Source organism: Cricetulus griseus, chromosome 2 (genome assembly GCF_003668045.3).
Source record: "Cricetulus griseus strain 17A/GY chromosome 2, alternate assembly CriGri-PICRH-1.0, whole genome shotgun sequence".
NCBI classification, from domain to species: Eukaryota; Metazoa; Chordata; class Mammalia; order Rodentia; family Cricetidae; genus Cricetulus; species Cricetulus griseus.
This window is the reverse complement of record NC_048595.1, coordinates 62,859,405-62,874,108: the sequence shown is the minus strand read 5'-3', so window position 1 is coordinate 62,874,108 and position 14,704 is coordinate 62,859,405. Positions and strand designations below refer to the sequence as shown.

General features: G+C 38.4%; 1 protein-coding gene across 4 annotated transcripts in view; it reads left to right on the top strand.

Moving 5' to 3' along the window:
- The window catches only part of LOC100755760 (centlein), a 279,351-nt gene that overhangs the window by 98,775 nt on the left and 165,872 nt on the right, over positions 1-14,704 (top strand). For all 4 annotated transcript variants that reach the window (XM_027400365.2, XM_027400366.2, XM_027400364.2 and 1 more), the window contains exon 8: positions 1,015-1,209. In XM_027400365.2, the coding sequence (XP_027256166.2) occupies positions 1,015-1,209 (195 nt within the window). The remainder of the gene's footprint in view (positions 1-1,014; positions 1,210-14,704) is intronic.

The following is a 14,704-nucleotide window of genomic DNA, read 5'->3' as shown; positions in this document are numbered from 1 at the left end:
TGGAAGTTTTTGCTTTTGTCATATTATAATTTCTCTGGTAACTGTTTTTCTTAAAAAGAACCTTGACTTTTGGATCACTTTCATAGTATTAGCACTATATATATATAATATATATATATATATATATATATATATATATGTATTTGGAGTTCATATGTAGATCTGTCACCACAGTTGGGCTACAACATATTAAATAACAAGCTTAGTTTAGAAGTCTCTTTTGGAAGCAAATTCTTGAGCATTGGAGGGACACTGCTGTTAACCAGGCATTCCTGTGTGAGATGCTAATTAGGCAGCACATACTGGCTCACGGTTTTAATATACTATAACTTGAGTTTTAATGCATGTGTCTTCACGTAAACAATTGGAAGTTACCTACCAGTGCCTTTAGAACATTGATTGTGCATTATTGTACAATTATAGTTCTCTGCTCTCTCCCTGCTGTTTATGGAAGTGCTCCACTGCCCTGACAACTATGTCTACTGTGCATCTACAACCTGATTGCCTTGCTTTGCCTCTTAGCTTTCCCTCTACTTTTCTTCAGAAATGTACACTAATTTATACTAAATGAAAATGTATCAACTAATCTTAAAGCATTCCCAGTGAAATATACAGTTTACTTCTGTGTCCTTTCCTAAAAAAATTAATACTTTCCCACATTTCTGTGATCTTTAGAGTAATTCTTTTTAAAAATTGGTCCATTCTAATAGAATCTTCACTGCTTATTCAAGACTGTTTTCTAATGTGAAGCCCTGCAAGTGAGTATAACTAGCTTAGAATCCTTTCCCTTCTTTTACTTAATACTCTCCTTGTCTGTTGCCCTGGCTGGTAATACATTTTACCTTTTGAATGCCAGATGTAATTTTATATTGATACTAAACTCTGTCACTTCCACATTGTTGCTGCTTGTTGGCTATTAACATAAATTAAGGGCAAGTGTTTGTCCATATATAGTTCACATATGTATGTACATAATTACTTTATTGATGTTATCATTTTGGATTTTTTAAACAGCTTTATAATGAATTACATATTTGTTTTGAAACTACAAAATCAAATGAAGCTATGTTCCGGCAAAGAGTTGTTAATCTTCAGGACCAACTGTTTCAAAAAGAACAAGAAAATATAAAATTAAAAGAAAAACTTGAGGAATCACAAGGAGAACCCTGTCTGTCACCTCTGGAAAGTGATTCAAATCACTCAGGAAAGGTAAGAAATTTTCTAAAATGTTACCCTTGTACCACCAGAGTACGATTTCCTACAGTTGAGTGAGAATTTAAATATATTTGCATATTTTGATTGTAAAATCACATTTTTGCATTTTAATGAATGTTATATATGGTACATATTAAAAGGGAAATGTATGTAGAAATACAGAATATATCAAGTATAGGGGTGTGTGTGTCTCTCTGTGTGTATGTGTTTGATGTATTTATGTATGTTAGGTGTCCTCCTCTGTCACTCGCCACCTTACTTTTAGAGGAAGGTTTTCAATGAATACTGTGTTCACCATTTGGGCTAGACTGGATCAGCCCTCTGTGATATGCCAGTCTCTGCCATCCCAGCAATGTGTTTGCAGTTATATGCTGTGATGATTGTTTTATTTGGGTTATAGGGATCTGCCATCAGATTCTCATGCTTCTGTGGCAAGCATTTTACTCACTGTGACTGTTAGTGTTAATTGCCATCTTGACAAGGCTGTAGGCATTCTCATGGGGGATTTATTTTTTTTATTAGTATTTTTTTTTTACTTTAGAGGCACTCATATTTACATATCCATCCCCCCATTCCCTGGCCCTCACATCCTCCCATATGTCCCCCAACCCCCCCACCTCTTCCCCAGGGAGAGTGAGGTCCTCCACAGGGGAACTTAAAGTCTATCATATCATTTGGGGGAGGGCCTAGGCCCTCCTTGCTATATCTGGGTTGCAATAGTAACCCTCCATAGGAGATGGGCTCTCAAAGTCCATTTGTGCTGTAGGGATAAACACTTGCTCCACTGTTAGAGGTCCCATAGACTAGACTGTCTTGGCCTCCTAGCTGGCAGCCACATTCAGAGGGCCTGGTTCTGTCCAATGCTGTTTTTCCTAGCTTTAAGACTAGGGTCTCCATGCTCTTACTAGGTCATGCCAACTGTTTCTGCAGGTTTCTCCAGCACCGTCTTTGCTCCTTTCCTCCTCCCTCCTCCCTCTCCACAACTCGATTCCAGGAGTATTGTTCAGTGCTTAGCTGTGGGTACCTGTTTCTGCTTTTGAACAGCTACTGGATGAAGGCTCTAGGAATGGTAACCAAGGTAGACACCAATCTCATTATAGGGGAAGGACATCAAAGGCAGCCTGTCCACCATTACCTAAATTCTTAGTTGGGGTCATCCTTGTGAATCCCTTAACATTTCCCCTGTGCCAGACCTCTCTAAACCTGTACTGTCTCCCTCTATCAAGGCATCTCCTTTCTTGCCCTCCTCTATTCCACCCCTGTCTCAGTCCCCTTGTTCTCCTCCCCCATCCCCTTTTCTCCTTCCCACCTCCTTCTTCTCCCCCCCACCATGCTCCCACTTTGCTCAGGGGTTCATGTCCCCCTCCCCTTCTTTGAGGGACTATGCAATCTTCTCTTGGGGTCCACCTTGTTTCCTAGCTCCTCTGGCAGTGTGGGTTGCAGACTGGTAATCCTTTGCTCTATGTCTAAAAATCACATATGAGTGAGTACATACCATGTTTGTCTTTTTGTGACTTGGTTACCTCACTCAGGATGGTTTCTTCTAGTTACATCCATTTGCCTGCGAATTTCAAGATTCCATTGTTTTTACCGCTGAGTAGTACTCCATTGTGTAAATGTACCACATTTTCTCTATCCATTCTTCAGTTGAGGGGCATCTAGGCTACTTCCAGGTTTTGGCTGTTACAAATAATGCTGCTATGAACGTAGTTGAACATATGTCCTTATTGTATGAATGTGCATTCTTTAGGTATATGCCCAAGAGAGGAATTGCTAGATATTGAGGTAGACTTATTGTCATTTTCCTGAGAAACCACCATAAGGACTTCCAAAGTGGTTGTACAAGTTTGCACTCTCACCAGCAATGGAGAAGTGTTCCTCTTTCTCCACATCCTCTCCAGCGTAGACTGTCATTGGTGTTTTTGATTTTAGCCATTCTGACAGGAGTAAGATGGTGTCTCAGAGTTGTTTTGATTTGCATTTCCCTGATGGCTAAGGATGTTGAATACTTTCTCATGTGTCTTGCAGCCATTTTAGATTCCTCTGTTGAGAATTGTCTATTTAGTTCTGTACCCCACTTTTTAATTGGATTGTTTGGTGTTTTAGAGGCTGGCTTCTTGAGTTCTTTGTATATTTTGGAGATCAGCCCTCTGTCAGATGTGGGGTTGGTGAATATCTTTTCCCAGTCTGTGGGCTGCCGTTTTGTCTTGCTGATTGTGTCCTTTGCCTTACAGAAGCTTCTCAGTTTCAGGAGGTCCCATTTATTAATTGTGGATCTTAGTGTCTGTACTACTGGTGTTATGTTCAACAAGTGGTCTCCTGTACAAATTTGTTCAAGTGTACTTCCCACTTTCTCTTCTAAGAAGTTCAATGTGGTTGGATTTATGTTTAGGTCTTTGATCCATTTGGACTTAAGTTTTGTGCATGATGACAGATATGGATCTATCTGCAGTCTTCTACATGCCAGCATCCTGTTATGACAGCACCATTTGTTGAAGATGCTTTCTTTTTTCCATTGTATAACTTTAGCTTCTTTGTCATAACAGGTGATCATAGGTGTGTGGGTTAATATCAGTGTTTTCAATTCAATTCCATTGGTCTATGTGTCTATTTTTGTGCCAATATCAAGCTGTTTTCAGAACTATGGCTCTATAATAGAGCTTGAAGTCAGGGATGGTGATGCCTCCGGAAGTTCCTTTATTGTACAGGGTTGTTTTGGCTCTCCTGGGTTTTTTGTTTTTCCAAATGAAATACTGTTCTTTCAAAGTCTGTGAAGAATTGTATTGGGATTTTGATGGGAATTGCATTGAATCTGTAGATTGCTTTTGGCAAGATTGCCATTTTTACTATATTGATGCTACCTATCCAAGAGCGTGGGAGATCTTTCCATTTTCTGGTATCTTCTTTAATTTCTTTCTTTAAAGACTTCAAGTTCTTACTATACAGGTCTTTCTTGTGTTTGGTTAGCATTACCCCAAGATATTTTATGTTGTTTGTTGCTGTTGTAAAGGGTGATGTTTCTCTGACTTCTTTCTCAGCACATTTATCATCTGTATATAGTAGGGCTACTGATTTTTTTTTTTAGTTTAACTTGTATCCTGCCACTTTGAAGATGGTGTTTATCAGCTGTAGGAGTTCCCTGGTAGAGTTTTTCCCTGTCAGTTATGTAAACTATCATATCATTTGCAAATAGTGAATGTTGCACTTCTTCCTTTTCAATTTGTATCCCCAGATCTCCTTTTTGTCTTATTGCTATAGCTAGAACTTTGAGTACAATATTGAAGAGATGTGGAGAGAGTGGGCAGCCTTGTCTTGTTCCTGATTTTAGAGGAATCACTTTGAGTTTCTCTCCATTTAGTTTGATATTGGCTGTTGGTTTGCTGTATATTGCTTTTATCATGTTTAGGTATGTTCATGTTATTCCTGATCTCTTCAAGCCCTTTTTATGAAGGGATGTTGGATTTTGCCAAAGACTTTTTCAGCATCTAGTGAGATGATCATGTAGTTTTTCTTTTTCAGTTTGTTTATATGGTGGATTACATTGATGGATTTTTGTATGTTGAACCATCCTTGCATCCCTGGGATGAAGCCTACTTGATCATAGTGGATGATTTCTCTGTTGTGTTCTTGGATTTGATTTGCCAGTATTTTGTTGAATATTTTTACATAGATGTTCATGAGGGATATTGGTTTGTAATTCTCTTTTTTAATTGTGTCTTTGTGTGGCTTGGGTACCAAAGTAATTGTAGCCTTGAAAAACAGAGTTTGGCAATGTTCCTTCTGCTGCTATTGTGTGGAACAATTTGAGGAGAATTGGTATTAGCTGTACTTTGAATTTCTGTTACACTTCTGCACTGAATCCATCTGGCCCTAGTCTTTTTTTGGTTGGGAAACTTTAGATGACTCTATTTCATTATGGTTTATAGGTCTGTTTGAACTGCTTATCTGTTCTTGAATTAATTTTGGTAAGTGATATCTATCCAGATAAGTATCTATTTCTGTTAGATTTTTGAATTTGGTAGAGTACAGGTTTTCAAAGTATGAGCTGATGTTTTTCTGGATTTCCTCAGTGTCCATTGTTATCTCCCCCTTTTTATTGGATTAAAGTCTCTTTATTCCAAGCACAGCCGGGTGAAACACAGGCCAGAGCTAGGTTAAGAACCCAGCCAGCGCAGCCAGAACAAAGAGAGCGCGCGGTTCCCGTGCCGCTCTTAAGAAGTCCCCTTTACGTCATCCCGGCTTTCCTTCACCCCGCCCTTATGGGCGAGTCCCCAGGTCCACCTGGTACCTGCCTCAGGACTATTGGGCGGGGCTAGGGTTACTCCCTACACCTTTTCATTTCTGATTTTGTTAATTAGCTTGCTCTCTCTCTCTGCATTTTAGTTATTTTGGATAGAGGTTTGTCTATCTTGTTGATTCTTCTAGAACCAACTCTTTGTTTCATTGAGTCTTTGTAATTTTTTCCTAGGTTTTTCTTTATTGATTTCAGCGCTCAGTTTATTTCCTATTTTCTACTCCTCAGGGGTGAGTTTGTTTCCTTTTTTTCTAGAGCTTTCAGTTGTGCTATCAATTCTCTAGTGTGACTATTCTCCAGTTTCTTCATGTGGGCACTTAGTTCTATAAACTTTCTTCTTAGCACTGTTTTCAAAGTGTCCCATAAGTTTGGGCATGTTGTGTCTTCATTCTCATTACATTCTAGGAAGTCTTTAATTTCTTTTTTTATTTCTTCCTTGATCCAGGAGTGGTACAGTTGCAGATTATTCGATTTCCATGAGTTTGTAGGGTTTCTGCAGTTTGTGTTGTTGCTGAATTCTAACTTTAAATTATGGTTGTCTGATAAGATATGAGGGTTATTCCGATTTTTTTGTATCTGTTTTGGTTTGTTGTGTTGTCTAGTATGTGGTTGATTTTAGAGAAGGTTCCATGTGGTGCTGAGAATAAGATATATTCTTTTGTGTTTGGATGGAATGTTCTATAGATGGGTGTTAATACCAATTGGGTCATAACTTTGGTTAGTTCTTTTGTTTCTTTGTTATGTTTCTGTCTTTCAGTCCTGTCTAATTGTGAGAGCAGGTTGTTGATGTCTCCTACTATAAGTGTGTGAGGTTTTACGTGTGATTTGAGGTTTAGTAATGTTTCTTTTACAAATGTGTGTGCCTTTGTATTTGGTGCATAGATGTTCAGGATTCAGACTTCATCTTGATGGACTTTTCCTGTGATGAGTATGAAATGCCCTTCTTCATCTCTTTTGATTGATTTTAGTTTGAAGTTTAATATTTTGGATAATAGAATAGCTACAACAGCTTGTTTCTTGGGTATATTTGATTGGAAAGTCATTCCCCAACTCTTTACTCTGAGGAAATGCCTGACTTTGACATTGAGATGTGTTTCTTGTATGCAGAAGAAGGATGGATTCTGTCTTTGTATCCATTCTGTTAGTCTGCATCATTTTATAGGCAAGTTAAGACCATTAACGTTAATGACCATTGATTGTTGATTCTTGTTTGTTTTGGATTTGTTGTTGGTGGTGTTGTTACGTGTGGGTTTCTCCCCTTTTTTCTTTTGGTAAAGTGGGATTATCTATTGGCTATGGTTTTTTGAGTGTAGTTATCATCATTGGGTTGGAGTTTTACTTCCAGAGCTTTCTGTAGAGCTGGATTTGTATATATATATATATATATATATTCTGGTTTTGTCATGGAATAACTTGTTTTCTCTACCTAAAGTGATTGAGAGCTTTGCTGGATACAGTAGTCTGGGTTGGCATCCATGTGCCCTTAGTGTTTCTAGAACATCTATCCATGATCTTCTGGCTTTCAAAGTTTCTATTGAGAAGTCAGGTGTAATTCAAATTGGTCTGCCTTTATATGTTACTTGGCCTTTTTCTTTTGCTGCTCTTAATATTTTTTCTTTATTCTATAAGTTTGGTGTTTTGATAATTATGTGGTGAGGGGACTTCTTTTTGTGGTCCAAACTATTTCGTGTTCTGTAAGCTTCTTGTACTTTCATAGGCACATCCTTCTTTAGGTTGGGGAAGTTTTCTTCTAAGATTTTGTTGAATATGTTTTCTGTACCTTTGAGCTGAATTTCTTCACCTTCTTCTATATCTGTTATTCTTAGGTTTGTTCTTTACACGATATCCCATATTTCCTGAATATTTTTTGTTAGGGATTTGTTGGACTTGAGATTTTCTTTTATTGATGAATGTATATCCTCTAGTGAGTCTTCAACACCTGAGATACTCTCTTCCATCTCTTATATTTTATTGGTTATACCTACATCTGTGGTTCTTGATCTTTTACTCAGGTTTTTTATTTCCATCATCCCCTCATTCTGTGTTTTCTTTATTGTTTCTATTTCTGCTTTCAAACCATGAACTGTTTGAATTGTTTCCTTCACTTGTTTGGTTGTTTTTTCTTGGCTTTCTTTAGATTCTTTAAGAGATTTGTTTATTTCTTGAATTTTTTGGTTTGTCTTTTCCTCCATCTCATGTATTTTTTGTTTGTTTTTTCTTCTAATTCTTTAAGGGATTTTCTAGTTTCCTCTTTATTGGTCTCTATCATCTTCATAAGATAGTTTTTAAGGTCCTTCTCTTCTTCTTCCTTTGTGTTGTGCTTTTCAGGTCTTGCTGGTCTGGAGTCCCTAGATTCTGGTGGTGTCATATTGGTCATTCTGTTGTTGAGTGCGTTCATATACTGTCATCTTCCCATCCATTCCAGTGGGTACAGGTGGGATCTCCCTCTCCTCTAGTCTCCTCAAGCAGCAGGTGGAGGCTCAGGTGGCAGGTGGAGGGTGGAGGGCAGAGGGGAGACAACGGTAAGGTGCGGCCAGACTCAGGGTGGTACTTCCTGTCTCGGTGGGTCCAGTCTACTAGGTAGGCTCAGGAAGAATCGAGGAGCTAGTGATGAGGGGATTTTGTTCCTGAGGAATGCCCAGACTCACCTCAAGCAGAGGGTGGCGGCCAGAGGGTTGTTTCCAGACTCAGGGAAGTCCTCCTTGCCTGGGTGGGTCCACTCTACTGGAGGGGCAGGCCCAAGAAGATCCCAGGAGTGAGTGATGGGGAGAGTTGGATCAGAGCAGTGCCCAGACTCACCTCAAGTGTCAGGCAGAGGGTGGAGGGAGGCCAAGGTTGAGGTGTGGCCAGACTCTGGGCAGTCCTCCTTGCTTGGGCAGTTCCACTCTACTGGAGGGGCTGGCCCAGGAAGATTCCGGGAGCTGGTGATGGGGGAATTTTGGGGCAGAGGAATGCTCAGGGATTTCTTAACCACTGGGCATGCCCTTGAAAACTATTTTAACTAGGTTAATTGGTGTGGGAAGACCTGCACTAAAGGGGGATGGCATTATTCCTTGGGCTTTGGTTCTTCACTGCATGAAAAAGGAGAAATAAGCTTAGTACCAATACTCATCATTTCATGCTTCCTGATTGTGTGTTCTGTATGGTCAACTTCAGGCTTCCTGTGAACTATGAGCTGTGATTGTGTGAAATGTGGCCAGTTTCAGGCTTCCTGTAAACTGTGAACTGAAATAAGCCCTTTTTTGTCTGAGTTGTTTCCATCAGGGCATTTCACTACAGAAAGAGGAAAAGAAACTAAGACTGAGCCATCATTTACCTCCCACAGTTGACTCTCACTATCTCTAGGTTTGACAATCAGTAACTGATTTTTTAAATAAATTATACATATTCTGAACATGTACAGATTATTCATCTGCTTATAATTTTTCCCCAAGCACAATAATACAATTATTTTTTATGCAGGGTTCACATAGCATCAAGTATAATAAGTAATATAGAGATGATTCAAAACATTCAGGAAAACAAGCCAAGGTTACATGCACATATTTTGTTTTTTTTTTAAATCAGGGACTTGAGCATCTGTAGATTTACAAGGGATTTGTAACCAATCCCCTATACATACCCAAGGACAAATTAGTGGTTATGGCGAATTATGTGGTTATTGAAGAGCAAATTAATAACATCCTTTTACCCTGAGGTGTCTGTCATTGATGCCAAGGTATCTATCTATCTATCTATCTATCTATCTATCTATCTATCTATCTATCTATCTATCTATAATCTATAATCTAGATAATAAAGTAGAAAAAGAGTATGTCTTACAAAATGCTTGCCATAATGTGTGGTATATGATACTTAGTTCATGTTAGTGTTAGCCTTTTTCTGACATTGCATTGACTTGGAATTTTGAACAGTTCATTTGACTTAGCTACGTATTCCTTGTGTAAGACAAATGTGAACAGCACAGCAATGCAGGGACCTGGGGAGGTGTGCAATAATAGACAGAGACAAAAGACTCTGGGTTCACTTCTGGAATGAACATTTTTTCACTGCTGTTTATATATTATTTAGCTAAATACTAAAGATAGGTCTGCAAGCAGAGCTTGAGCAAACAGTTTTTTGGAGTCTTCTCTGACTTCTTCCTTCAGCACTGCTGTTGTGGTCTTGTTTTGCCCTGACGTTTCTCCTAGACATTATCTCCTGCCTGCAGTTTCCCCACAATTACTTAGCCACGTCTTGGGCAGAGCTGCAGACCATCTTGACCCTGACAAACATGAAGGAATTTCTTATCTTTTAAGGGAATTTCTTATCTTTTAAGGCAAGTTCCTCCCAAATAAAAAGGAGATATTAGTAGTATCCATGTCTTAGCGTTTTATGGTATGTCTTTTAGATAATCTTTAAGATGACATCCCACTTAATGTCTTTTTAAAAATTGTATTTAACTTGGTGTAATGAATGTGGGCCACCTGTCATACTTCCAAAGAAAAGTGTCTCTAGAAGCCATCAGTTCCCTGTAGCTTCTAAGCTAGGGGTGGGACTTGGGAGCTATTCCTCTATCCGTGCTGGGATTTTGACTAGATTGATCTTGTGCAAATCTTGTACAGCTAAATACAGCTGTTCTGAGTTAGTGTGTAATAGTTTTGTCACATTAAAGTATCATGACCAAAGTAAACTGCCAAGTGTGCTCTTTACTCTTATACTGCTTTCATTGTGTTCTATAGATTTCCCTGATGTGTTGCTTTCAGTCAAGTCTAGGATTTTTAAATTTTAAAATTTCCTATTGTGTTTTTTATAGTGGCCCATTTATTATTAAATTGTGTATTGTTTAGTCTATAAGAGTTTGTGTTGCTATTATATATTTATTCAATTGTTGTCCAAAAGAATACAGAATATTATTTTGATTTCCTAACATTTGGTGAGACTTGCTATCTGCTAGTAATGTGGTCAATTTAGAGAAATTTTCATGGAATGAAGAGAAGAATGTGTATTGTTTAGCTTTTGGTTGTAGTGTTCTGTACACATAGATTAGTTTCATTTGATTTGTTTCTGTCATGTAACGCCACTGTTTCTTGTTTACTTTTTGTCTAGATGACCTGCCTATAGCTGAGATTGAGTGTTGAAATCACATATTGTATCAGTGTTGGGTTATCTGTATTTGACGTATGAAACTGCACACACTTATGTTTGGTGTGTACCTGTTTAGAATTGTAATATCATCTTGGTGGATTATTTGTTTAATAGATATGAATTATCTTCCATCTCTTTTGATTAGTTTTGGTGAAGCTGGTTTGTCAGCTATCCAGCTTGTTTCTTATTTATATTTGCTAGGAATAACATCCTTTTACCCTGAGGTGTCTGTCATTGATGCCAAGGTATCTATCTATCTATCTATCTATCTATCTATCTATCTATCTATCTATCTATCTATCTATCTCTCTCTCTCTATCTCTCTCTCTCTCTCTCTCTCTCTCTCTCTTCTCTCTTTCTTTTTTTGTTTTTCGAGACAGGGTTTCTCTGTGTAGCTTTGGAGCCTATCCTGGCATTCACTCTGGAGACCAGGCTGGCCTCGGACTAACAGAGATCCGCATGCCTCTGCCTCCCAAGTGCTGGGATTAAAGGCATGCGCCACCAATGCCCAGCCCAAGGTATGTTTCTTGAAGGAGCAAAATTATGGATCTTGTTTTCTAATCCAATTTGCTTGTCTGTGTTTTTATTTTGGGGGATTGAAGACATTGTTATTGGTAGCTATTACTGCCATATGTGTATTAATTCCTGTCATTTTTGATGATTTTTTGTGGTATCTTCTTAGACTTTTTGTGATGAACTTTGCTGGTCATGTATTTTTTTAATCCTGGTAAGTCCCAGGTTGATTTTAGTTTATTTATTCTTTTAAATTTTATTTTACATTCTGACCACAATTGTCCTTCCCATCCCTTCTCCCCCATCTTTGCCTCCCCACTAGCCCACATCCAGTCCACTCCTCCTCACAGGTAAGGCCTCCCATGAGGAGTCAACAAAATCTGACACAATAGGATTGGGGCAGAGCCAGGCCCCTCTACCATGCATTAAGTTTGAACATAGGATCCCATCATAGGGAATGGGCTCCAACAAGCTAGCTCATATACCAGGTTTCTATCAGGGGCCCCTCTGATAGTCCAAGCTTCACAACTGTCTCCAACATGTGGAGGGTCTACTGCTGTCGGTCTAGAATTCATGAGTTTCCACAAGCTTGGTTCAGTTGTCTCCGTAGATTTCTCCATCATGATTTTGACCTCCCTTGCTCATATATTCTGCCCTCCCTTTCTTCAACTGGATTCTCGGAGCTTGGTCTGGTTCCATCAATTGCTCTATGATGATAGTTGAGGTATTACAGGGGTAAGTCAGTTCGAGCACTCTCTCCACTATTGCTGGGAGTCTTATCTGGAGTCATACTGTGGATTCCTGGGAATTACCCTAGCACCGGCCTTCTCCCTAACCCCATAGTTGCTCTCTCTATTAAGATATCTCTTTAATTTCTCTACTACTGCATCCCTCCCCCCTTTGACCATAATGTTTCCTCATGTTCTAATCCTCCCCTCTCCCTTATCCCCCAGTCCCCAGTTTACCCAGTAGATCTCATCTAATTTTCCTTCCCAGAGCAATCCACATGTCCCTCTTGGGGTTCTTATTATCTAGCTTCTCTGGAGCTGTAGATTGTAGTCTAGTTTTACATCTAATATCCATTTATGAGTGAATATATACTGTGTTTGTCCTTCTGGGTCTGGGTTACCTCACTCAGGATATTTTTTTTTCTAGTTCTATCAATTTGTCTGCAAATTTCATGAAAATAATCATTTTGTTCACAGCTGAATAGTACTCCATTCTGAAAATGTACATTTTCCTTTTCTATTCTTTGGCTGAGGGGTATCTAGGTTGTTTCCAGGTTATATGTAAGATGAATAATACTGCAATGAAAATAATTGAGCAGGTGTCCTTGTGGTATGATTGAGCATACTTTGGGTATATGCCCAAGAGTGGTGTAGCTGGATCTTGAGGTAGAATGATTCCCAATTTTCTTAAAGCCACCATACTAATTTCCAAAGTGGCTGTACATGTTTGCATTCCCACCAGGAATGAAAGAGTGTTCCCCCCAGGGAGTTTTTAACTTTTTCTTCAAACTGAAGTATTCCTTCTAGTATTCTCTGCACAGCTCTTTTAGTGATTGTAAATCTCTCTAATCTTTTTATATCATCGAAAGTTTTTATTTTTCTTCAACCTTAATAGATTTATGACGTATAACAATAATGGCTATAATTGTGGTCTTTTAGAACTTGTAATATTTTTTCCAAACCCTTGTGGTTTAAAATTTGCTGTTTAATAGTTAACATTGCTATGATGGACCTGTCCTTTTAAGTGAATTGACCTCTCTTGAATATTCAAAACCCTTTCTTTATTCTGTGTTTTAACTATTACACGTCACATGAAGTTCCATTTGTCTGATCAGGTAGGAGTATGCTTCTTCTACCTAAATTGGCATGTCTTTATGAGGGTTTCGAAACTTTTCTTCTCTGATTTTATTGAAAACATTCTTTCTATCTTTTATGGCATTCTTCTCCTGCAGGTATTCTTCTGTCCCTAGTTTTCCTCTTGAGATTCCACCACTATCTTCAATAACAGTCACTACCCAGGATTTCAATAATCTCCTGGTTCCTTTTGTCTTTGCTGCTGGTTATAGCTCTCCACACCTTAACTGGGAGTCTATCTGCCAGACCTCTGCTTCATTATCCCCATTGTTACAACACTTTCCTGCCTCTCTGTCTTGTCCTGGGTCAACTCTGACCTCCTCTGTGGGTCCACTGCTTCCACTCCCTTGTTAAATTGTATTTAAACTTCCACTTGTCATGTAGTTTCTCTTTGGCAAATATTCTAATTATTTGTAGTTTACTGATGTGCATTACCTGTTAGGCAGATGAGCTCGGTATAGATGTATCATAAATGCTTTCACAGTATTTTTTTGTCCAGATTGTCAATACTTCCCTGTATCTTCTCTATTTCTAGCAAAATTAATCAAATACTTTTTCCTGAAATGGTGTTTTTTTTAATTAAGCTTTTTGTGTGTGCATTAGCAGATGTGAAACTTTACTGTTTTCTTGTTTCCCTGGCCCCTGGGCTGGAATTTTATGGGAACAAGGAAATCTGCTTTCTTTCTCCTTTCTTCCCATTGCCTTTTGTAGTGGCTGGTGTTCCAAACTCAGTAAATGCCTTTGAATGAACATATGAAGAAAATACACATCCTGATTATGAACCCAGCTGCTCTGTCCCATCCTGATCAAGTTTCTTTTCACTATTCTCAGAACTCAGAGAGGGAGTGAAAAGGTCCCATTTGGAAGGGAATATCTGTTTGTGACTAGGAATCATTGTCTCTAGATTGAAAAGTCTGTTGTCTTTAACAGTACTGGGTTTGTTTTATACAGTTATCAAAGAAAGCAAAGGAGAAAACAGTATCAGTTGTTCTTAGCTTTGTGGGGTTTGTTTGTTTGCTTTTGCCAACCAGAGGTCTGGTGTTAACAGTGAGTATTTGGCACTGACTAAAATGTTTAAAATTCTTATTTGACAGGGAAGCAGCAGAATGTAGGACCTTTACTGGGGCTGAGAATGCTGCAAGCATCATTGTAGGGAAATGGAACATACCTTTGCCAAAGATTGCTGCACTTCTGTTTTCTTTGGTGATTCTAATTTTATTAGTATTTCTATCACTTTTTCCCTCATTTTGACAAGACTGTTAATGTTTTCCTTTCTCTGGTACAATATTGTTTCTAGATCAAAGAACATTTAATATATTAGGACACGATATCATGTATAATATACTTTAAAGTCATGTTTGGTACCACCTAATTTGATACTTTATTGCTTTTTAATTTATTATATGTAAATTTTTTTAAAAAGTTCATTTCATTTGTCCTAAAGCACTGTTTTGTATGTATGCTTGGTAGTTATTTATTTTTATAATTTAATCTAGTCATTAATACATAACAATTGTTCAAAATAATGGAATGACTTGCAGTGTTTTCCCACATGCTTTGTTGTGTATTGATTGTGTCAGTCTCCTCTCCTGCCCCATCCTATCTCCCAGCTACCTCTAGTTCTCTTTCTAGTCCTTCCTAGTCCCTCCTAGTGTTCTTATTGTAACTCACTTGTTTATGTAGATGTGGCCAC